The sequence below is a fragment of the Coloeus monedula genome (genome assembly GCF_965178545.1).
Source record: "Coloeus monedula genome assembly, chromosome: 10".
Taxonomy (NCBI): Eukaryota; Metazoa; Chordata; class Aves; order Passeriformes; family Corvidae; genus Coloeus; species Coloeus monedula.
The window spans coordinates 15,437,411-15,462,282 of record NC_138790.1 but is presented as its reverse complement, the minus strand read 5'-3'; the positions used below and the strand labels follow the sequence as shown (position 1 = coordinate 15,462,282).

The 24,872-nt window shown below is 46.5% G+C and overlaps 1 protein-coding gene across 2 annotated transcripts in view; it reads left to right on the top strand.

Annotated features, from left to right (window-relative positions):
• Nucleotides 1-17,462, top strand: part of IL1RAP (interleukin 1 receptor accessory protein) — a gene marked incomplete at its 3' end in the record, with an annotated part of 49,462 nt that extends 32,000 nt beyond the window's left edge. The window contains exons 6-11 of one of the 2 annotated variants that reach the window (XM_082288440.1): nt 747-818; nt 1,977-2,106; nt 3,021-3,169; nt 5,500-5,649; nt 6,506-6,649; nt 16,738-17,462. In XM_082288440.1, the coding sequence (XP_082144566.1) occupies nt 747-818; nt 1,977-2,106; nt 3,021-3,169; nt 5,500-5,649; nt 6,506-6,649; nt 16,738-17,462 (1,370 nt within the window). Of the gene's footprint in view, nt 1-746; nt 819-1,976; nt 2,107-3,020; nt 3,170-5,499; nt 5,650-6,505; nt 6,650-9,306; nt 11,212-16,737 lie in introns of those variants that run through there. The other variant, XM_082288441.1, reaches the window with a different exon arrangement.
• Nucleotides 17,463-24,872: the final 7,410 nt, after the last annotated feature.

The following is a 24,872-nucleotide window of genomic DNA, read 5'->3' as shown; positions in this document are numbered from 1 at the left end:
TAGAGGTCTCTCCCATCACCATGTCAAATACCCCAAACACAGAGAGTGGCCAGGCCCAGGCTGTTGAGGTTCAGCCCATGAGATGGCCAGGGGTACCCTCTGCTGGCATGTGAATGCATAACCCTGGCACTCCTGCTCGTGGTCTCCCGTGCCCTTTGCTTGTCATTGTTTGTGGGATTGTCACTTTATAGCCAACTTGTCTCGATCTTCTTGGAACCTCAAAGCCATTTTTGCTGGGGTTGAGACTGTTAATCAGCCAAGTAGAGCTCCAGGTACCCACTGCTTGGATGCATCTGTCCCACACCTGCCAGGGAATTGTAGAGTTGAAAAACCTAGTGAGCTGTAGGATACATCCTGAGTTCCACGGGAACATCTGATTTAATGGATGAAATAAATATATGTGACAGGAAATGATGTTTTTATTTTGTTTTTCAGAAGCAGCAGTAAAAAGAAACTGGTGCAGGTTATGCCTTGAGGGAGATGAGAGGGGTATGGAGCTCTTCTGATGTGAGAGGCCCAAACTAGCTTACCTAAGCTTTGGAGGATGCTCAAAATCTGGATCTGGCCCTCAGTTTGGGGACTAGGAATAGATTTGTGTGTGCATGGAACTCTGCAGCAGAAATGCATCAGGAGTTAGATTTGGGAATGTGCGGTGTGGTGCGAGGGCATTGGGAGTGAAGCTGCAAGGATTCCAGGTTTTCATGAAGTGTGGGTCCCCATGGGGGGCTCTCTGTTGTCTCCTGCAGGATCTCCGAACAAGGCCTTGCCACCACAGTTCACCTCTCCAAATGAGAAAGTTTTGTACGAACTGGAAGCAGGTAAAGTCCAACACTCGCAACCTGCCAGTGAGACAGGGAGACCCAGCCAGGCACAAAGCTCTCCCCTGCCCCTGCATCCCCGCTGCTTTCCCTCGCAGAGCACACGAGCTGCCATGAGTTGCCTGGTAGACAGTGTGGGATGCCAGTTCTTGATGCCAGAATAGGAGAGCACAGCTTTAAAAGTTGATTTTTTGCAAGCACAAATAAAGACAGATATTCAGGCACGGAGATACAGAACTGCAGCTGCAGAAGCAGATGAAATGGGGACACCCAGCTGCTTAGAAGAATTCCTGTAGGACCTTGTCTGAGCCCTGGCCCTGGCTGTGGTTTGCTCCCATCCTCCCTCATTCACCCCTGGAGTGGCTTCAGCCTTCTAACCAGTTCTTGCTCATCTCTCCCTTTCTTTGGCTGATGACTTCCTAATTAATGACAGCTCTCCTTCTGCTGACCTCGCAGCACTGGGTAGTGGGGTACCACACCCTTTCCCTCACTCCTTCCCCCACACCATCAGTTTTGCCTAATAGCTTTTTGGAGCAATTCCCTATATCAAATGGATTGTGTCCCATTACATTGCTGTAATAAACGTGGTGCCAACGATGATGATTAGCATCAGAGTCTTCACTTTAAAGAACAGCTCTTTTGGCTCACAAGGTCAGATTTCATCCATAGTCCTCTGTAAGATAAAATCACTTACAGGCTGATCACAAAGATATTCACACTCCCAAGTCTGATCTTAAGCAGAAGTCAAATTCCAGAAGTATTTCCAAACCAAAATGCTTTTTTGGAGCTTGATCCTTCACTTTATGGCATCTGTCCCCTGTGCAGTGGGTTTGATTAGCACTGCCCAGCTTTCCAAGGATGTGGTTGGCATGGAGCATGTCCCTTTGGGTGCGTCACTTGGTGCAGTCAAGGAATTTGTAACACATTTGAGAAGGCAGGATATTTTTTTCTATTTATCTGTCTGTCACAAATCATCATGTCCAGGGATGTTAAGCTGTTATTACAGTTTATGTCAGAAAGTAGATGTTGGCCTCATTCCTTCCTGCAGGGAGGCAGAGCTCAGGCTGGTTAGGTTTTGGACAGCACAAAAGTAAGCCTGGTGCTGTTCCTGCTCTGCAATACCTTTTTTCCTAGGAGATGATGGTCCTTTCTTTGCAGGTGATGACCTTATCCTGCCCTGTGAGGTTTTCTTCACATTCCTGAAGGACTCCCGGACTGAGGTGTGGTGGACCATAGATGGGAAAAACACAGATGACATCACAGACCCCAAGATAAAAGTCACACAAAGGTAACACGTAATGTGAACCTTCATTTGTATCTCTGGGTCCTGTGTGGGTACAGGCATGTGACAGTCCTAATAGAGTGTGGAGTCTCCCTGTTAATCAGAAGCCCCTATGTTTGCACCATGCTGTGATGAGCAGCAGGAGCTCCAAGGAGGGGGCCTCCTGTGTCATATCTTTATGGATTAGTTTGAGGGAGCTTTGTTAACCAGTTCTCATCATCGTTTGTTCAGGTCCTGGTAGTGGTGCCAATAGGTGGTGCTGTTGTGGGACTCACAAAACAGGGGCAGACAATGCTATTTAGAGGAGTGTTCCCAAATAGCATAAGGGATAAAAGTGTTTCAGAAAAACAGAAGCTGAAAACAAAAATGTAATATTAAACATAGTATTGATTAGGAAGAATAGAGGTTCAATCACATAAATAACTCAAATGAGGATCAAAGTCCCATTTGCTGGATGCTGAATTACAAATGGAAGGCAGTCACTGCCCCAGTTGATTTGCAAACCAATGTAGAAAAAGGAAAGGCAAAAGGAAATACTGTATCCCCATTTTGCAGATGGTCAATTCAGGCAGAGAGAGACAAAGTGACTCATCCAGGACTGCACAGAGAATGTGACGTGAGCTCTGAATCTTGAGTTCATGAGATCTTCTTGTTTATAGGCAAGAACTTCCATTTCCTCTAAAAGGCAATGTGGCACAGCTGCAATGAGAAAATTATGAGTGGTAAAATAAATATTAAGGAAAATCAGATAAAGGAATAGCTGCAGCTGTATTAAAGGCTGAAGTGTATATTGATTTATAAATATCATTTTATGTGTTTTGGACTTTTTAAAGAAAGGGGTTATATCAGGGAAAGGAATATCTGTCGCTAAAAGCTTGCTGCACTTTCACATGTGTAATGCTCTAGTTTTTCTCTTACAGTGAAATTACTAGAGATTTCGAAGACAAAACTCTGATAAGGACTCTAACAGTTGCAAAAGCCACAGCAGAGGACCTGAAGCGGAACTACACTTGCTATGCCAGGAATGCCAAAGGCGAGGAGCACAGCCAGGCTGTAGTGCGCATGAAAGGTACGGCACCTGCAGAGCAGGGCTGTGCACGGAGGGGTGCTCAGGGGGCTCTTGCTCCTGCCTTGAGGCTTGCCCTGCAAAATAGTAAGGGAGCAAAGAATTCCATCAGGCCTTTTTGTCTCACACAGTCTGTTCTGTGGGCACTGCTGCTTTATTGCTGTCATACTGCACCTCTTCTTGGAGGCAAGGGAACAAAGGGCCCATCCATAGGCAAGTGCCTGGGGAGAGAGAGGGGTGGACAGAGCTGTTGTCCTCTCCCCATCCATGTACCGCAGCTGAAGCAGAGCTGAGGGGACAGGCAGCTTGAAATTATTTCAGGTTGCTTGATTGCATGACACAATAGCTAGTTGGCATCCTGCAGAAGACAGACTGCACTCGCTGGCATTGCTCAGGGAGTGAGACAGTCACACCATGATGCTCTGTGGTTTTATTCCTTGCTGTCATGATCTTGCAATCTAGATACAGCCACCTCAGCATGGATGGTATAGACTGATTCAGCTCTCTTCTGTGGGGTTTTTCCTACATCTTTTTTTCATCACAGATTTTGTTCTTGTTTCCCAGACCCACCTCCCAGTAATAAAAGCTATGTGAGGCTTTCTGATTAAGGTGGATTTTTCTGCCTCCTTATCAACCTCATCTAGAGCTTCAACACATGCTTTTACTCTAAGTCAGACCTCCCCTCTCCCACAAGAAGTGCTGCCATGCCTTGTGTAACTCACGCCAGACACCTTCTTCCCTCTACTCTGCATTACAAGCACAGGAAGGCTCATGGGAAGGCTCACTGGAAGATATTTTTCTTCTTGGTACTTGTCCTCCTTTTTTAGTCTCATTCCTCTGAGACAAACCTTTTCTGGATTGTTAGGAAGGAACAATAGACCAAACATAACTGAGAAAGGCTGAAACCATCTGCCAGTGTGTTCATACTCCGTATGTAATTCTTCTGGGGTGATAATATTTGTACATGTAGCAGAAGTGGATCTGAAATACTCACATTCTTTCTCTATATAACAGTGCTTAAATACTGGTTTCTAGTGAACTGATCCTCTCTCTTCCTCCCCACATCTGTTCTTGGGTTTGCTCTGAGCAGACATGGTTATCCATCACTCCTTCTTCCTGCTCTGTTCCACAGCAAAATCCAAGAACCATCTCTAGCTGCTGCTGGCAGAGAACCTTAGGCTAAGCTCTCTGCAGCCCATCCCACTGTACATCCCATGAGAGCATCAAGCATGCCAGAACCTAACCCCTCAGCACCTGCCTTCCAGTTTTTAGCAAGTGGCTCTATATGTTGGCTCTAATTCTTTCATTACATTAGGTCATGTACATTTCTTGCTTTTCCCTGGATGATGTCCCTCTCCTTCTCATGTACTTCTGCTGCTCATCACCTAATGAACATTGATAAATTCCTTCCATTTTCGATTTTGTAATTCAGTTTTATTAGAAACGTATTAAATACTGGAATGTGGTGGTGTTTCCACTCCCTTTTGTTCTTTTATTGTGCAGTTTGTCAGTGTGCTCATCAACTGCCACCAACAGAGTTGCCCAGGGACACAGAAATTTTCTGTCCTTAGTACAAAGAAACAGCAGTGGTGTGACAGTGTATAAGTTGGAGGGGGTCTATGATATTCTGGCTTGATGCCCACAGGTTGTCGTGTTTGTTTGCAGGCATTTCAGTTTTTCTGTAAGGAACTCTGATTCTTCTTTCATTGTAGAAAACAGTCAGGCCATGGCTAATTATATCCTGGGTGTCAGTCTGGGACAAGCCACAAGACCTGTGTCTGTTTGATAGGGAGGGAGCATGGTAACCATTGCCTTTATTTTGATGCAGATGCTTTACCTGGATCTCTTAGAAGTCAGAGCAGTTGTGTGTGAGAAAGAAACAAGCCTGACACTGCATAAAATTCCTGGGAAGCAGGGAAGAAAGTAGATTACACACTATCTGAGAACAGGAAAGGCGTCCCGTTTTCTTTGAAGCCTGCAGACCTTGAGGAAACGAACAAACTGTCAGGCCGACGGATTTATTACAGGCCTGCAACGGGGTTGTGTGCGAAGGGCTGAGCAGAGATTCTCACACTGAGTCTATAAGTACTGTCTTAACTCTGCAATAAACAGATTCATTTTGCTCTCAGCTTGGGAGTCTCACATTCATACGCTGACTGTTGTGTTGCCCCAAGAGTTTGCTGATACTGCTGATACCCTTACTCTGAAGGGTCACCTTGGCACCTGGCTGTTCCTCTGTGGTGTTTGGCTGTGTGTGACACAAGTTTGTTCCTGCCTAGCTGAAGGCCCAACCTGTTCTTTAAACCTGACCCCCTGTTTATTTTTGTCCTCAGTTGTAGCACCCAAGTACACCGTGGAGCTGGCCTGTGGTCTGGGGGCAACCATCCTGCTCGTTGTGGTGCTCATAGTCATCTATCACGTGTATTGGCTTGAAATGGTCCTCTTCTATCGGGCTCATTTTGGGACAGATGAAACCATTCTAGGTAAGGATTTAAAGAGCTTTCATTTATTCATCCTGCTGCAGGCCAGGCCCTTTGTTTTCACATAGGATTTTTCCTGTAAGCTATTTTTAACCCTCTTCACAGCATAATGACGTTTTGACCTTCCATTTCTCTACCTACATGCAGTTGTGTGGGTCATTTTAGAGCAAGAGGAGTCAGGCTTTTGGCTCAGGGGAAAGGAGGAAGAAATCCTCTCTATTCACTGCAGACCTGGAGCATAGACATGGCAGGTTCCCAGAGCACTGCCCTGCTGATCTAGCTGTGTCACCCAAGCAAGATTGTCAGCATAAGTCATCAGGTTTCAGTATGTCCCGGGTTTCCCTGGTGACTCTATGTAAGGATTCATGATCTGATCCAGAGTGATCTGCTTTAAAATTTGGGAAGGCATCCAAAAGGGTGGATGTGGAAATCACCGTTCTGTCCTCAGTTCTTCCACAGCTTCCCTGTGTTACTGGGAGTTCATTGCTAGGGACTCTGAGGTGAGATTTCCTCCTCTGGAGGAGGAGGAGGGTGTTTGAGCCCTTGCAGCTTGTGGTGTGAACCTGCCACGGGGGTGCGGCAGCTCTCAGAGGGTGTAGGCAAGGTGCAAGTCTCTGTCTGGTGGGACTGCTCATGTGGATAAACAGCAACTAGAGGGAGCAAAGTCAAAGACGTCAAAAGACAAAAGATGCCTGGACAGAACGGGTTGGTCTGTGGAAATCTACATGCCTTCACCTGCAGTGCCTGGGCTCCAAGTGAGCCTTCCTAGCTGCTTCTCTTGCAAGTCAGAGGTGCGGCACGGGCAGTGTCACAGGTGTCCCTTCTGCTGTTTGTGTCTCCCTGTGCTCCCGCTGCCCAGACGGGAAGGAGTACGATGTGTACGTGTCCTACGCGCGCAACGCGGAGGAGGAGGAATTTGTGCTGCTGACACTGCGGGGAGTCCTGGAGAACGAGTTTGGGTACAAGCTGTGTATCTTCGACAGAGACAGCCTCCCTGGGGGAAGTGAGTATCTCACAGGGGCTGTGCTCCATGCACCTCCTCTCTTTATTGTTCTTTGAGTTATTGATCATTGATTGCAACAAGCCTATCCAGATGATTTCTTGGATTTTTTTCCCCATCACTGTTAATGTACTCTTTTTGGTGTCTTCTAATGTTTTGGCTTCGCATGACAGTGTTGCGGATGCTCCAGGCCATGAAAAAGGCTGCTGTGGGCAAATTATGGTGGTGGTTGGTTGTTTCAGTTGCTCTTTCCAGGAGTGATGTCCAGGAATGTCAGCATGGGGAACCGGACAACTGACCTTCATGCAAGCCCTCTGAGCTGCCTTAAAAAAATGGGATAAAGTCAAAGCTAGAAGAGAAGAGGCAGGAGAAGTGTTATACTGGATCAGACTGGTAGCTCACAGAGGGTAATGGTGAATGTTTGTAAAAACCAGGAGTGTCTGCCTCAGGAAGGAGTGGAAGGTGCCAAAATCAGTGAGAAGATAATGTGCATCCCATTCATCCTCGTTAATTAGGGAGTTTGTGTCTAATATGGCATACAATTAGCTACTATTATTAAAAGTACTATGTTGCAGGTAGTGAGACTCATCTCTTCAGTAAGATCAAGTCTTTTTCACTGTTTTGAGATAAATCATACAAGGTTCTGGACATAGTGTCTGCTGCAGGGAGGTAGGGAATCACCAAGAATAGAAGTTTGTGAAACTCTCCAGATACACATACCTTCACACAAGTTCCCCAGCAAGGGCACAAATCTAGGCAACACTCTTGATTTTCAGTTGAAAATCAGGCTGAGTTGGCTGTATGATCCTGATGCCTATTAAAAGTTCAAAGTCTGAATTTCTGCCAGTGCAGACCACCCCACTTTGAAGTCATGGGCTTTGGCTCAGGACCCCACTGGTGACAACAGCTGTGCTGAGAAAGTCCATTGAGGTCCCTTTTGAGTAGGAACAGGAGGGACAGCTGGGTACTCAGCCCGCTGCCTGACGAAGGGAGCAGAATCAGTCTGGGTTCTGTTATTTTTGTCTCCCAGATTGTTGCCGGGATCTAGGAGCACCTTGAAGTTTGAGGGTAAATAAATATATATGTCTCAGTGAGACAGCTGCAATCCTGGTGCTGTTCCTTCTCGAAGAGAGCCTGAATGACATGGCAGGGCACCCTCCAGGCTCAATTTGCTTCATGCCAGCGTCAGGCTCAGAGCAGGTTTGCTCTGAGCCATTTTCACCAGATGTCCGTCTCCCTCCTGTTCCCTCTGCTGTGTCATGCCCTGTTCATTTTGGAGGGTGTCATTTTCCTCCCAGCACAGCTCTCCTGGACTCTCTGTCCTTCACCCTTACCCCCAAACATTCCCCTCTGTGCCCCCCTCAGTCCCTGCCAGCCTCAAGCCGGTGCCAGCCCTGCGGAGCGCTGCCGGAGTGGTTTGTCACTGCGCTGCCGTCTGCGATGCTGCTGGGGCTTCCCCGGCGCTTCTTAGCCAGGATTTGACTAATCTCCTTCTCAGGAAAACACGGCGGGCCAGGCAATAGCTTTTGGCAGCTAGTGTCATGCCTCCAGAGTGTGCATCTGAGTCATGGGTAGAGAGTTATGTTGCCCTTGATGAAGAAACAGTGGGAGATGGATTATCCTGCAAGTTAGCTGACAGAAACGAATCAAATGTGCTTGACAGCTAAATGAAGTTGTCTGTCAGCGTTATTTTACTCTCCATCGTAATTTCTGACCAGTCAAGAGTGTTCCCTTATCAGGGGAAGTGTGGGCAATCCTGCAACAGAGAGTACAAGTGCCGGGATTCACACTTAAAAGGGATTTTCACATTAATTGCAGGAAGGTGGCCAAGGACAGTCTACCTGCTGGTGTTGGAAAATTAAAGAGGAGCCACAATTACCATGATGTGTCTCCAGCTCAAAGGGTGTCATTTTTGGGACACTTCACTAAAAGTCCTCAGAGTCAGTTCTAAAAATGCTCTAATCTGCTTTCATAGATGAAAGCAGCAGGAACAGACTGATGAGTAACAGGAGTTAGGATGGTAGCATTACCAAAGCAAATTATCACATGAGGACACTCGGGGATGATGTAGATACTTATTTTGTGTGGGGAAACTGTGGCAAGAGGAGTGAAGGGAGTATCCAGAGTCATTTTGGACATCTGCCAGAGGAAGATGTAAGCATAGACATTGAGGCTTCCTGAAGCCTCTTCAGGGTGACTCTTTCCCTTGAGTTCATGTGTTGTTCAGCTGGCAATTTCCCTGCTTTGCTCCAGAGAGCCTCTTTTTCCCCTCTCACTAGAAGGAAGCTAAATCTGAGCCTGAGATTAGCAGCCCTCTTGGCCACAAGGCATGCTCATTGTACAGGGTGGTGTCACTGGTGTGTAGTACAGTGACTTTTAGGTGTAGCTCTCTTGGTTATCTCTGTTAGCATGGGAAGGAGGAAATGCATCGACAGGTAGTCTGGAGCTGATGGAGAAGATGTCACTGTATGGGGTGGTGGGAACCAGCCCTGATCTAGGAGGTCCCACCTAGAGTCACTTGCAGGGTTGGGAAGCACCAGTGTAGTCTAGAGAGGGCCTCCAAGGGATTTTATTGTCCCCTTCAAGAGGCACCTGGTGTCACAGCAGCAGCTCAGATGTTCTTGGACATCACTAACCACCTCAATATTTCTTTCTCCCAGTTGTCACAGACGAAACCCTGAGCTTCATCCAGAAAAGCCGACGTCTGCTTGTTGTCCTGAGCCCCAACTACGTGTTGCAGGGGACACAGGCCCTGCTGGAGCTCAAGGCTGGCCTAGAGAATATGGCCTCCAAGGGCAACATCAAAGTCATTCTAGTGCAGTACAAAGCCATCAAGAAGAGCAAAGTGAAGGAGCTGAAGCAGGCCAAGGCGGCCTTGAATGTCATTAAATGGAAAGGCGAGAAATCCAAGTTCCCAAAGGGCAGGTTCTGGAAGCAGCTGCAGGTGGAAATGCCAGTGAAAAAAATTAGCCGGAGTTTAAGCCTTGATGGGTTGATGCATATCCCTGAAAAATGTTTGACACAATCAGAAAACAAACCAAAACACACCCCAAAAATCCACAAGTTAGGCCAGGGGTGGGGAGGAGGGTTTTTTCCGTGAAGGACCATGTCCCGAGCATTTCAGAGGATAGTCATGTTTTCCCTGCAGCTTTGATATTGCTCTGTCAGTAGGGAGACCAAAGATGCGAACACCTCCTCTCTGCAAATGTATGTCCTTGTTATCAACCACACAAGCCCTGGGCTTAAGGTCTAAGTTTGCTATCCAGGTGCGATGCATCCAGTACCTTGTGATAGCATGGCCAGTACTGCTAGATCCAGTTCCTATGGGACCTTCATGAGCATCCAGGACAGAGCTTCTTTCCTCTCCTGAGTGATTTCACTCCTTTCTGGTCCTCAGTCCCTGCTGCAGAGGCTGAGGACCAGTTTGCAAGGTGTCTCCAGTGTAGAGCATTTCCTGCATGTCCCAGGTCTGCAGTCCCAATCACTTGTGGGATCACAGACTTCTGCTGCACTGCAGGGAGCGTAGACTCTTGAGGCTCCTCATCTTTGCTCCCTACATTTCCTTTGAAGCAGATGCATCCAGGTAGTTTGGCAATGGGAAATGGCTGTTAGAGAAGCATTAAAAAACCCCCACAACTCTACTGGGTGCTATTTGTATTCTAGCACTTCTGTTAACAAGTGGTCAGTCTCTGGGACTCTGCAGTCTCACAAGTACTCCAGATCCTTCAGGGCTGCTTGTAATCCAGGGAAATCTCTCATGAGTACAGGCCATTGAGCATGTCTGAGAGATGTTTCTTTGTAAACTCAGGGACTTCACAAGCACTACAAGGAACCCCAATGTACTACTGAACCTGCCTACTGTCTCTGCCACTGGCTGGGGGAAAGCATCATGCAAGGTGCTTCCAAGGTCTTTGGGATGACAATGGATATAAGTCCAACTCACCAGAACACCCTACAGACTCATTTGAACTTACTAAAAACTACTAGTTCTGTCCATGTAGGCAAGACTATGAGGACAGGCTGAGAAAACTGGGGATGTTCTCCCTGGAGAAGGCTCCTGGGGGACCTTATTGTGGCCTTTCGATACTTAAGAGAGGCTTATAAGAAAAGTGGGGACCGACTTTTTAGTAGGGCCTTTTGCAATGGGACAAGGAGTAATGGTTTTAAACTAAAAGAGGGTAGATTCAGACTATGTCTTCCTTTACAATGAGGGTGGCAGAAGACTGGCACAAGTTGCTCAGAGAGGTGGTGGATGCTCCATCCCTGGAAACAGTCAAGGCAAGGTTGGACAAAGCTGTGAGCAACCTGATCCAGTTGAATATGTCCCTGCTTATTGCAGGGGGGGTTGCCCTTTAAAGGTTCTTCCCAACCCAAATTGTTCTATAATTTTATGAAGACTCTGTCCTCTCTGCCTGGTTGTGAACAACGTTGGCATTTCTAATTCAGGGCTTAGGTTTAAACTATCTTTGGCTTTACAAAGCAAGTCTCCCCCCCATCTCGTTTCCAGCCTAGAGCTGCAGAACAGAGGGTGTATCTCAGCCTTTGCAACATTCACACAAAATGGAAACACAAAAACCAGCTGTGTAGCTGTCCTTGCTTCAGCAGGAGAGGGCGTGGTGAGTTAACCCCCATCACACAGTTCATGCTGAGGAGGGGAGTTTCCTTTCCCTTGTAGGACAAACCAAAGCACAGTAAGTGCTTTTGACTGGCATTGACATGTGCTATGGTTCACAATGTTTTCAAATAAAACTACATGCTCGGGGGGTGTCTCCATACCCCTGTAGTTCCCAGTGCAAGGACCTGCCCACTTAATTGTGGAGTTCAGTATTACACACACCAAGTGCATGCTTATTTTTATTGATGGTGGTTGCTCCTGAGTCACCTTTGACTCATGCAGTTGCTCTGTTGGTGTCCAGTGGGTGAAGCATAAGCATTCATAATGGCACTATAAAAGCACTACAATTTGGAGTCTATGCACTATTCACCCAGCTGAGCTGGGAGCTTTGCAGGCGTCCCAGTAAAAAGCTCTGCCTTAAAGGTGTGGTACTGAATCCTGGTGTCAGGGAAACCTTTTGCCCTTAGCATTTTATGATTAATAATGTTATTCCAGGGCTGCAGGGAGCTACAGCCCCCCCTGCCCTTGGTTGGGTGCTGTATGTTGTGTTTAGGAATGGTACTGCACAATTCAGTGCTCCCCATGAATCCATGTGCCCCTCATTTTCGCCATCTCCCTCCCCCTGCAGAGGGCAGGAGAGGAGAATTGGAGGCTCAAAAGGTAAAGATCCTGCTGTGAGAAAAGAAAAATTTACTGGAAACAGCAATGAGATAAGAAAATGAACAGTAACAGCAACAATACCGATGACAGAGGGTACAGGAAGTAAATGATTCACATGGAAAAAACCCCAGCAATAGACAATACCTGGCTGCTCCCTCTGCCATGCTGTGCTGGCCCAGAAGGGACCCTTTCTCCCTAAAAGAGACTCCCTTCCCCCCACCCCCCCCCGCAAATGTGAGGTGGTGTAGAGTAACTTCGGTGTCCTGGACACTGCAAAAACTAACCCTGTCCTGGCCAGAACCAGGACACTGTGCAAACATGGAACAGATAGGGCTTCTTTCTTACTGTCCTCTTCATCCTCCCCACCCCATGTAAGCTTTGATTTAAGCAGGTAAAATTGCAGTCAGCTTCACTGGAGGCAGTGGAGCTCCTCATCTGCTCAGAGGTGCTTAAAAGTTTTGTTACGAGCTTTTCTACTGTGGTTGTCTTTGGAGGGACAGAGCTGCTTCCCACGCTCCAGAAAACTTCATTTATAAGAGGTAGCACCCGAACCCATGCTCAGCTTTGTGAACCCATTGCAACCGTGTCATTTTGCCCAGCTTCACCTTTTTGTTTGTGTTTTAAGCATCTCTGTAATCAGCTGCCAGATCTGCAGGCAGAGGGAAGGCCCTGAGGCCAAAGTGGAGCTGTGTTAGATTGCCACATGATTTTTAAAAAATTGACTCCAAAATACTCATAAATTGAATTGACATCCCAGATCTCACTACATCACGTCTCACTTTTGGCTCAGTTACCAAGAGAACTTCTACGACAGCTGGTGAGGGGTCAGTAGCTCTGACCGAGGAAGCTGTGACCGGTCCGGAGAGATGGTCCCAAAAGGAATCGCCTTCCCGGGGCCCGGTGTGTTCCCTTAGCTGATAGCTAGGAGGGCCCCTGCAGAGGCTGTCAGCTCTTCAGTGATTGTCAGCTCGTGATTTCAGCTCAGCTCTGCAGGGCAGCCCCCAGGCCAGACCAGGGAGAGAGACGAGAGGCCCGTGTAGCTGTTCCACACGAGGCAGCTTTATTAGTTCGGCGAAGGGGAGCCAGGGACGAGCTCACTCTGCCCTCGCAGGGGCAGGGAGCTAGCTTTATAGGGATACAGGGGTGGGTATCAGGGGGTAAGGGCCAGTGGGTTACAAAGGATCTGCACAGGGTCTCCCAGAGGATTCTGGGTTTGTCTTCTCACCATAACTAAGAGTAGCTCCCTTTCCAGGGGAGTTCTGCTGGGAGGTTTAGGCAATCTCCTTATCTCAGCAGACGTCCCTCCAGGGCAGTGTCTGGGCATACCCCACAAATTTCTGCTGATGTTTTAGTAAATCTGATCATTTTAGGAAGGTAAATCCACCTCGTGTATTTTTTCTGCTTTTATTAAAAGAGTTTTCCAAATAATTAATAGACCTGGACTTTCTCAGGCATACACTGCAGTAGCCTTTGGTGTCATTGCAACCCCAGAACAGGATTACTGAGAGACATCGGCAGAGCACCCACAAGGCGAAAGGTGTGATGGTTTGGAAGGGGCCTGAGAGGTCAGAGGGAGCAGTGTGGAAGGAATAGTCCTGGAGCAGGTTCCACTCACCTGTGAGTTTTACCACTGGCTTTGCTGGGATCTGTCAGGCCAGGGGTAAAGCCCAGTCCCAACTGTAAAGCAGATCTGCAAGCACCTCAGAACGCCTGTCATTTCATTCTATGCCACAAGCGGTGTCCATTGTGGGATTCTGTCACAGCATCTGTCTGAATCAGTTGATTCGTTTGAGTTTCTGTGCTCTAACCTAACATTTATTAATATGCAGCTTATGAAAAGTTTGTCATTGTTATTTCATGGGGCAACAGTGTGGCACAAATTGGAAAAAATATCTTCCTTCCTCGTGCTGTTTGATGTCGTACAGCTGTTCCAGAGTTTTCCCTTTTCTGTATGTTTTTGCCTTTGTGTGATTTGGTCTGTGAAGTGTCAGTATTATTTTATTTTGCTTTTCAATAAAACATTTTCATTTTTGCATTTCAGTCCCTGTGCATTTCTCATAAGTACCATCTTCCCATTACACCTGTGAAATGCTGTTAAAGAAAGATGATTGTGTGTAGTCCAGGCGTCAAGACCATTTGGGGCTCCTCCTCGGAATGGGACATTTTCCTGGCTGCTTCATGCAGTGCCTGCAGAAGCACCTGAGCACCAGAGCCATCCAAGCAGAAACACGGTGACATACAGCATTCAGATGTCTCACAGCAGTGGACACACACACAGAGAAAGTCTCTGATCTGAAGCGTGCTCACTTGGCAATCACAAGACAGAAAGATGGGAAGGAAGCATAATCTCTTTGCTTTAAAGATCAAATCAGAATCTTAGAAATCTGCCCAAACCACAGTAATCAAACTCACTCGGGCTACTTTGCCCATCACCTTCTAGGTTTAGTTGGCTTCATATTTTCTCATCCAAGTCACCTTCTTGCCCATTTCCCATGTTTGCCTGCCAGCAGGTAAGTTGAGAGAGAGCCCAGCACTTCCAGACCACTAGCAAAATGAATACCTGTGACAATCTATGGACTTGAGGTCTGTGGGTATGGGATCTGTGACCATAATCCTTACAATCTCTGTTACATCTTTGGGGTGCATTGGGGAGACACAAGTAAACCAGTAGAAATACGTAGTGTCTTCTGCAAGCATTTAGTAAAGATGGAAAGTTTTTTAGTATAAAGCAGATAACCAAGAGTGTTGAACCCCCAGGTCCCTGCAGTGTTACTGCTGCCTGTCCCATCCAGTGCTGTTTCACTGGGAGGGAAGATCCTACCTGCACACTGTGAAATGTCTGCTCATGAGCTGGGTAAACATTGCAAACTGAACATCCCTAGGTATCCTGGTCAGCCAAGTCTAAATGCATCCCATTCTCAGAAATCAAATATATCTTTGGAAATTTGAGCGTTTTCCCCGCCAAAAAAAAAAAAAAAAAAGTCTCAAAAAAGTCTCAAAAAGTATTTTAAATTCAAAATTGATAAAAGAAAACCAGCACTGTCACCTCAATCAAAACATTTCATTTCAGTAACATCAGAGTCATTCATGTTAATTGAACCTGGGCTTTTTGAGCAGGCAGGTAGAATAGATGACCTCCCAGGGGCAGCTCCTGCTTACATTTTGCTGTGGTTTTGTGATTCCAGTTTCAAAAAGAATGACCTTTCAAACCAGCAAAAGAGCTTTTTCTTTCACAAACTGTTGAAGCCTGGCTGTTTTCAAAATAGATTTCAATCAGTTGTAGAGAAGTTTGAATGAGGTATAGACTTAGTAAATTGGAGATTGCTGCCAATTTTTTATGCCTTTGAAATAGGGTGATAAAAACATGTGATGGTGGTGACAATCCTGACAGAACTGACTATCATCTACTTTTGGTTTCAATGAACCAGTGTTTTCCTGTGTGTGTTGGGGTAAAAATCCCCCCCAACTTCATATACAAGAAAAAACCTCTCAAAATAATTTGATTTTAATTCCAGTATTTTGTTAACAGTGCTGTACTTTCTCCATTAGGATATTACTGTATGATCATTTTTCCTATCTTGGTCTCCAAATAATCTAGTGACAATGAGTTTTACAGCTGGTCATACTTCTTTGAAAAGTATTGCTCTGTACAATATTAAAATAAGGTGCATCCAGTGCACCTTGTGCTGTGAGATAAGAGACAGCCAAGTGCTTGGCAGAATAAGAGGCATTGCCATTGCAGGGAAGGGGCAGTATTTTTATTCATATAAAAGACCAGTTTTCCACTGTCAGGGAGAGAGGAGAGTCTTCAGCCTGAGGAATGAAGCTTTAGCAGTGTGAAATGGAAGGGAAGCAGAAGAGCTCTTTGAAAGACATTCCTAGAGGTAGATTTTTCACTCTGAATGTGCAAGAGCTCTTACTCTAATGATCCTTGTCCTGCTTGAACACCAACTTGTCCTTGGGTCCCCTCTCATCTCAGGCACCAGCACTTAGTAAGTGTATGTGTTTTTAAAAGTTTTTACGGTTTTATTACTCAGCTTTTGTTAATTTGGTCTCTGCCACAGCCCTATAATTCCCATCCTTTCCACTGCTCACCCTTTAGCCACAACACCTTCAATATGCTTTCTGCATCCTGAACCACAGGTAGAAGTCCAAGGACATCCTTCAGGTTTGCTGCTTTTCAAAATTTGTAATAAAAGAGATGCTGCTCTTGCCTGGCACCATTCCAGCTAAGCTTCTTGCTGAGCTTTACAACCTGCAATTAATCCCAAGAAATGCTTTGAAGGACGGTATTTCCAACCCCCCTGATGCCATGGGCAGCTGGTGGAGGGGTTTAAGGCTGACATTTTTGCTTTCTAAATTTGGAGGTTTCTACTTGAAAGATGAGAGAGCATGACAGGGGGAGGTGGGTCAGCCCCTGCAGTTCGATCTGTGGCAGGATGAGATGATTGCTTTGATCCCCTGATGCAAAGGGCTGCTCAAGCTGTGTGCAGGTGGTTCCCAAATAAGAGCCACCCTTTATCAAACGCCTCCACTTCCCTGGGCAGGACTGATGCTGTGCAGGGCAGAAGTCAGAGTACAGTCATGGCATATCCTGGCTTCTCATTTACTGCCTCAGCCATCTCAAAAACCCACTGCACAGCAAAAATGCTGCCAACAGGAGTGTGGGCAAGTCAAAAGTTACAGGGCTTGTGCCACGTTTCCCTCTGTGGGAAGAGGGATCTGTGCAGGTATGCCACCAAGCAGCTTCCTTAGTTTTTCTCTCCCCGCTCCCTTCTCCTTGTGCATCCCAATTCCTTTGCCCTTGTCCTCTTAGATACCACTGAAGCCGTGTTTGACTTCATCCAGAGGAGCCGCAGGATGATCGTGGTCCTGAGTCCCGATTACTTGACAGAGAAGAGCATCAGCCTCCTGGAGTTCAAGCTGGGCATCATGTGCCAGAATGCCATAGCCACCAAGCTCATCGTGGTGGAGTACAGGCCGCTGCAGTGCACCCACCCCAGCATCCTCCAGCTGAAGGAATCTGTCTCCTTCGTCACCTGGAAGGGGGAGAAGTCCAAGCGCTCCGGCTCCCAGTTCTGGAAGGCATTGCGGCTCGCGCTGCCCCTGCGCAGCCTGAGCGCCAGCACTGGCTGGAATGAGAGCTGCTCCTCCCAGTCGGACATCAGCCTGGACCCCGTCCAGAGGAGAAGGAGCCGCTTGAAAGGGCAGCCCGACCCACGGGGTGCCACACCTGTGACTCTCACTCACGGCGGGACGGCCTCGGCCTCCGAGTCAAAGGCCAAACACCGAGCCAAGCGCTTCCTGACGTGCCGGTGTTGTGGGACCTACTGCAATGGCAGCAGCAGACTCAAGCACAAGCACCAGGCCGTGGCTGAGCCCAGGTGGGACAGTCATCTCTGCAACCCGGGCTCGGGCAGGCCCCCGGCACAGGGCCTTCAGGGCAGGGGTCGAGCCGAGCCCCCACCGGCACAGGCCCCCGCTCTTGCCCTCTGCCATTACAGTGACCTGTCAAACAACAATGACTTCTACGTGCTCTAACCCATAGGCTGAAGCACTGCTGGTGCTGGGCCAGTGGAAGAAACTCGCTGCAGCCTCAGACAGGATGTTTTTACCATGCCATAGGCACGGTGCCATGAAGTGTCAGTCCCATGCCTCCATGGAGGACTGCAGCAGTATCGCTGCTGGTGACCTGGGCCAGGGACCTGCAGCCATGCACAGAGCAGCAGCTGGGGGCTTCCTGCCCGGGTGCTTCTCCTGAATTTAAATTGCAAAGTGGAGCTGAAAACGTGTTTCTCTGGCGTTGCTTTTCCCACACCATGGCTGTGTTTGTGGCCTGGCTGCTGCTGGTGTCGGATGTGGGAGGGCAGGTCCCCAGCTGGGGCCCGGGAGGGAGGGAGTGGGAAGAAGCCATCCTGCTGGCAGTAACCTCTGGAGAAAAGGGAGCAAGCCTGCATTTTGCAAAGGCAAATCTTTGCTAATGAGGGTAACGGGAGCCCCTGCCACTGCAGTTATCCACTGTGGTCTAAAAGAACTTGCTCAACAGTTTTAAGACAAGCCCTTCCTCTCTAAATAAAATTGATTTCTTTAACCTGCTGTTGTAAAAAGTTCCATAGGAACTGGTAAATGCTGGAGCACTGTTCACCAGGCAGTGCCGAGGGATATGGTTTGCCCAAGCTGGCTGGGGTCCCCTCCTGTTTCCAGAGCTTGCAGTGCGCTCCTGGGCTTGGTCCCCATCCTGGCTTCACCGTTACGATGAATTTGTTCTGTCAGTTGAGTGGCCTTCCACGCAGCAGGAAAGAAAACCATTAAAAATCTAGGGAAATACGATTAAAAAAATTCTCTGAGTAGTCAATGAGCTCAGGGATAGGAGCAAGACCTCAAACGCTCACAGAAAACCTCCGGCGCTGAAGCCGAGGGGTCAAAACTCAACCACTCTTCATTAGATAACCAAAAGAGCCTTTGAACAGTCTTCCTGGGACTGCTGTTTCATCAGTCCATCGAGCTGGCTGTCAGCAGTGTTTCCTACTCTTCTCCTGCAATGAAAACTTCATTTGTCTCATTCCACATTGTGTAAGGATTTCTCTCCCCACCGAGGAAGGGTGCTAATCCTGGGAGTCAGCTGCTCACCTTCAGCTGATGCTCTGGCATGACAGACCTGGTAATACACTGCATTTGTTTTCTTTCCCTGAGACCAAAAAAGGTCTCCTTCACCACTCTGGTCAGTCTCGTAATTGCCTATCAGGTTGACAGGTAATTATTTTTCTTCTGCCTTGAAAATATGATTTGAGCCCTTGGGGTACAGGGTCTGGTAGCCCCCGGGACCTTTATCTGATGGCCTCAGGTGAACTTGCTGGAGCTGTGAGGAAGGAGGGGGCCATATCTCACCCATTTTAATAGTGCTGAAGTCCCGTTATAATTCATGTATCACTTTCCTTCCCTCAGCAGACCCTCTTCCTCAGTATTGCCCTGACTTTTTTGATCCTTTCCTTCTGAGATCAAGCACAGCTGACAGCTCTCCTGTTACAAGCCTCTGTGAGCTGAATCCTAACAGCCTGCTGCAACAGACTGAGAAATAGAAACCAAAAAACCTGGTGCTGAGTCAATCTAAATAAAACAAGGGCGATAAACCCCTACCAGCTCATAGGAGTTAAAAATTCAGACTCTGGAGAAGTTTCCAGGTGTGGATTTCTCTCTAATTTCCATCAGACACATTGTAACTTGCTCAGAAAAGCTTTGTCCATATGTGGCTATTCCCAGTGATCAGAGGAGAAGCAGGAATGAGATATTTGGAAGGCAAGCTGATACATTGCAGGATGCTTTGTGAGACACAATCAAAATACCATTAAATGGTTAAATGATTCCAGTTGCTTACAATTAGATGTGGGATGGTACTGTCAGTGAGTCTGGTAGTGCTGAAAAGTGCAGCTACAAAATATAAATAATTTGTAATCAATCAGCCTCCCGAGTCAACATATTTGTTATTTGTTGGCATTTAAACAGCTCTTATTTACAGACTTTGCCCTTATTTGAGTGTGGTATTGTCTCGGTTGACTACAACAGTGATAGAGGAAACAACAGCTGGAGCTCCTCACAGATGCACAGAATGGCCAAATGCAGCCTTTTGGGGCAAACTGTCATCTCTTCATGAAAGAACAAATGCAAACTAGTAATGACCATTGTTTTTCCTTATGCTTCAACAGAGCCAGTGCAATTTTACCACTCCTTTTCTGACCTATCAAATGGAGCCAGGGTCTTGTTTGCTTTCACCACAAATACTGAGACATGGTGGGTTCCAGTGTGTGCAGAGACCCTGCCCCCCAAGGCCAAGGTCCCAGAGGCCGAAGGCACATCTCATTGGAGGGGTGTCTGAGCAAGGACATGGGGAACAAACCCCAGAACCTATTTCTGCTGTGTTTGTCTCTCATGCTAAGGAAGTTGTTAGAAATACCCTAAGTCCCAGCTTGATGTCCTACTTTAGGACCAGAACAAAGTCTTTGCAGGGTTGAATTCTGCTCTCTGAAAATCTGTTAAAATCTGTTCATGTCCCATCTGACACTGACTGATGCAGATGGACTGTAGTCCTTCATCCCACATAGTTCTTTCAAAAGAACAGTTCAGCAGGAGCAGAGTTAGTATATATGTAGAATTTCTACTATATCCTAGTGTAAAAACATTTGTACAATGTTGACTATCCTACCTATGGCATGCAGTGGTAGAAAGCTACCAGGTCATGATGTGCAGAGCCATTTCTACAATATTTGCACTGCTACCTAGAGGTTTTTAAACTGTGGAAGGCTGGTGCTGTCAGGAAGACGCTGAACACGGGTAACTAAACAGTTAGGGGACACAGACAAGTCACTCAATCCATCTCAGCATCAACCTGTCTTCACTTTAGTGACTGCAAAGGTCTGGTAGCTAGGAGGTCTCTACCTAGCAAGTGCCACTGGACATGTCAATAGTGGGCTGCTCCTCACATCTGAAATGTTGGATGAATCACTAACCTGCAAGAACTAAAAGAAACTCTCTTTCTAACATAAAACAGATTTTTATTCTCATGTCTTACACTAGATGCTGATCTCAGAGCATCTGATCTAAGTGTATTTATAGCAGACATTTTCCCAAACAATGACAAGATTGTGAAGGAACCAACAGATGCCAGAAATAGGAAAAAAAATGCTTCAAACCTTTAATCCTTGCTCCACATTTATATTTTTTCTTCCATGATTGATTCACCAGCAATATCTGTGAAGGGCAGCACCACCTGTAAGACAGTGTTTGCCCTGTGGGACACACCCAGCCTAGGAGTATAACCCAGAGCCATGTCAAGCAGGGGAGGGCAGACCATATGAGGGTGCACAGGTGCTCCCTGCTCACCACCCAGGCATTTGGCCTCACCTGGCATCCAGAAAAATGTGGTGCTGTTCTGGAAATGCACAAGTTAAAACATTATGGACTGAGCAGGGAGAAACAGGAATGATCCTGCAGCTGCCTGTCCAAATCCACGTGAAAGAAGTGCTGGGGTTTGACTGTTGTTCACATGGGTGTTCACACTGGATACCATCACTGGTCATGCTGGGGAAAGGCTGTGGCTCTAAAGTGACATCATAAATGCACCATGCAGGCTCCTTTTGCAAAGTTTTTAATGACACAGAAATGCTGCAGAATGGTTTACAGAGGACATAGCACCAGACACAGTAATGGCCAGACATCAGGGGACACAACATTTACACTGGTATGCCTGTAATCAGGCTAATGATTTGTGCTTCACTAAAATGTATGTGCCACAAAGTCATTTGGCTTGAAAACATCAGAGTTTTCCAACTCATCAGTATTTGTTCAAGTGAATAATCAGCCTCAGCCTTAATATTGTGCCTGATGGTTGTGTAACCTGGGTTTTGCTTCCAGATGGTTCTACTCCTCTGCTGCAACAAAGAGACTTTTCAGGTATTTTTCTGTCTGTGGGAGTATTTGCACGCTATTGCCAAATCATCTGAAAATCCACTGTCCATGAAAGGATTGTTTTCCAGCAGGTTTTCTTCCTTTTCTTTGCTATTAATAATTTTCAGACCACAGGTGGCAGATTGTCTCTCCTGTCTGTTGCCCTGGCTGCACAAGGAAGTGAAGTCCCTGACCTGCAGTTACTCACTGCTTCCCACTGACCCTTTTCTTCCTCCCACTGCATCTCAGTGGGAAATTGGACTGGATTGCTTGTCGCCTCCAACACCTTTCCCAAGGAGGTGCTAGGGCTGAGGTGTCTCCTGGCATTCCACTGGCATGATTTTGGATGAATTTTTTTGTTACAGTGCACTTTGCCTGCTTGGGGCCAGTTCATCAGGCAAGGCAGATCACGTTGCGTGCTTGGTGAAGCGGGAAATAGCGATGACAGGCAATCCTTGTTCCATCTGCCGTGGTTATTAGCAAATGATGTTTTATTTATCTCCAGATCAGCCATGAAGACACCGAGACACTGACTCCCATCAGAAACTTGTTCAATAACGAGTTCTTACTTTCTGAGATCTTTAGGTCAATGGATGAAGAACCAAAATCCTGCTATTAATGTGTGCAGGGTGATGCTTACAAAACTTTACCACATCTATGTACCCACAGTTACCTGCCAAGCTGGGAGTACTATTAATGGGAAAAGGTCATTTGGGAATATCTGCTCCCATTGAGCCATTTTCACTGGCTACTACTGATTACAGTGACACCTTGAATTTCCACATGTGGGCAGCTCCATGTTGACCACTCTGGGAATGAGTCTGCAGTGATCTATACAGATTCACAAAGAACTTGAGTTTTCCATTCACAGCAAATCCAATTTCTTTAGTTTTTTTTTCTCCTCTCCTGTCCTCAAGCAGAACAAAATCAGCACAAGACGACATCAAAATTTTCCAAGAAAATGGAAAATGTGTGATTCCCATTTAAAATTACATTTTATTTAACATAAACATGTTTTGAAAAGTTTTTAAACAAAGCTCAAAATGTGCTATACCGAGAGTGTCAAAATCAGTCTGGTATTTCACTTCTGTTTTGCTTACAGCATGCTTTGTTAAGACTAGTGCCTTTTAAAACATTTCAACTTGAATGAAAACAGCATTTTCCTTTGGAAAGCAGCTTTCATTATAAACACATCAGATCTGCACTGGTTATCAAAATTGCCCTTTTCTGCATATTGGCCCAGCACTCTCAGTTTTCAGTATTTGCAGTTTCTCAATCTGCTAAGATTTATTAAAGATTTAGGTCAGTGATGCCATGAGCTCCCTAACCAGCCCTCTAGCAATTGAAAAGCCTTGAACTGTATTCTTACGGCTTGCTGGAAAAAAATCAACATGTTTGCATATCAGATTGTATCAGCTCCTCAGGTCGTACTCATGTTTGTGTATCAGGTCCAAGAACTTGGCTGTGGATAATACCTTACTAGCTCTCTCCTCTGCACACTGCCAACACAAATGGGGATGTCTCTGCAGACAGCAATCCATGCCTTCTGCTTTGCTCTCACTCTTTCCATGCACACTGTTGCCAGTGAAAGAAAATTCTGCTTCATTCATGCTTACATTTTAATTGCATGCTCCTTTCTGGAGGCAAGCAAGAGTAACATCTATCATTTTGTTTCACATCTCTGCCTCGAAAGCATCTGCTCCATTTGGGGATGCAGGAGAGAGCAGCTGCTGGCTCCCATTCAGTATCAGCCTCCCTGGGACATGTTCATTTACCTGCATTTAACATCAGACAGCATTTCAAACTCACTCACTGTCCCTTTCAGAACTCCATACATGAAAAAAACCCACCCCAAACCAGCTAACAAATATCTGGCATTTCCCCCTAATATCCACATCTGCTTGGGCTGGTTTCATCCACTCCAGCAGCACAATACTGTCAGAGTCCTATCTGACCCAAGCAACAGTTTTGGCCCATTTGGCACCAAGCTGGACCTGAATGAAGAAAAGTGAGGCCGTCTGGGCTATGTCAACACATAGCTACTGCCCAGCCCCTCAAATAAGAATCAGACCCCTTACTGGGCTGCTCTGTTAATGCTGAGTCCTACTTTTCTGCCAGCTTGGCTTCATGTCCTTTTTCCCTTGATGACTTCAAGGCTACAGTTCAATAAATGCCCACAGTGTCAGCAGGATCTGTTCATGTCACTAATTTTAAGTATTTATTATTGCTTTTTTGGGGGTTAGACAAGAAGACCTAAGTAACTGGGCTAAGTTACTCTTTTCCCTGGGGACATCTTTCACTTCTGTTTCTTTTTGTTATTATCAGTGAGCCAGACCTCTCCCACACGCTGCCTCTCACTCCTGCCAAGCTTCTACACACAGACATGATTGAGAAGATGCCCAGAGCTCGCTCCAAACTTAATGCTTTGCTCAGTCCAACTCAACTGCTTGCAATTTCTCTTACATGAATTTTATGCCAAGGGGGGACCCAAGGTCACCACTTTGTAAACAAGATCAAGATGATTTAGCTTCCCATCTTCTTTTCTAATTTAGCTACCCCTCTGTCTTGCCTGTCTTAATCTGAAGCTTCCTGATAACCATTGCCATGCACACAAGCAGCATCCAAATATTTCCAGCTGCTCTGCACACCAGCCTGACTATTAGATGGAGACAGACTTCGCAGGTGGCTGGGACTCACCATCTGGCTGTACTCCATCCCAACCCGCCTGCTTGCTTTCTCTCACTTACTCCTCTCCAAAGTACAGCAGCTTATCTCCTTCCCTTACACCTCTTTGCTCCATCAGTATCCAGATAATTCAGTCTCCAGCATATTCTTCCTCTCCATCCTCCATGGGTAAGGAAGTGTGTGCCAGGTGCTGCACAGGGGACCCCTTCTCTAAAAGAGCTCTGCTCTTATTTTGTGAGATTCCAGCTGTCTGACAGCAAACTTCCTCAAGGTACAGTAAGTTTGTTCAGTTTGGCCCTGCTTCCAGTGCAGAGGTCAACACAACAGATGCTTTGGAGCACCGGCTTCATCAGCAAGCCTTGTCCAAGCCTGTGTGCAGCCATCTGTCTGCCAGTTGCCAGCAAAACACTGGAGCAGCCAGATCGGAGCAGCCTGCAGGGTGTCACCTCCTCTCACCGGCTGCTTCAGCTGGGTGACTGGCTTATATTTAGTCTCTAGTAGGTGATCTTATGAAAAGATACGGAACAAGGAAAAATATGGCAGAGAAAGTAGATCACATCATTCCAGTTAAAAAAATGTATTCATCCTGGCACTTTCAGTTGTACTTTCATACTTTTATTTATGATAGGGTTATTTTCTTCTTTCTTTCTCTCTTTTTTTTTTTTTTTTTTTGAAACACAGTACTTGGCAGGCAAATAGCAGCTCTCCATTATACTACTACAAAGTGAAACTGTCACCACTCATTTTGCAGACTAAAGGCAACCCGTGTTATTCTCCGTTTAGCCAATGCTTTTACAGAAACACTGGAAAAAGGAGAGAATTGCC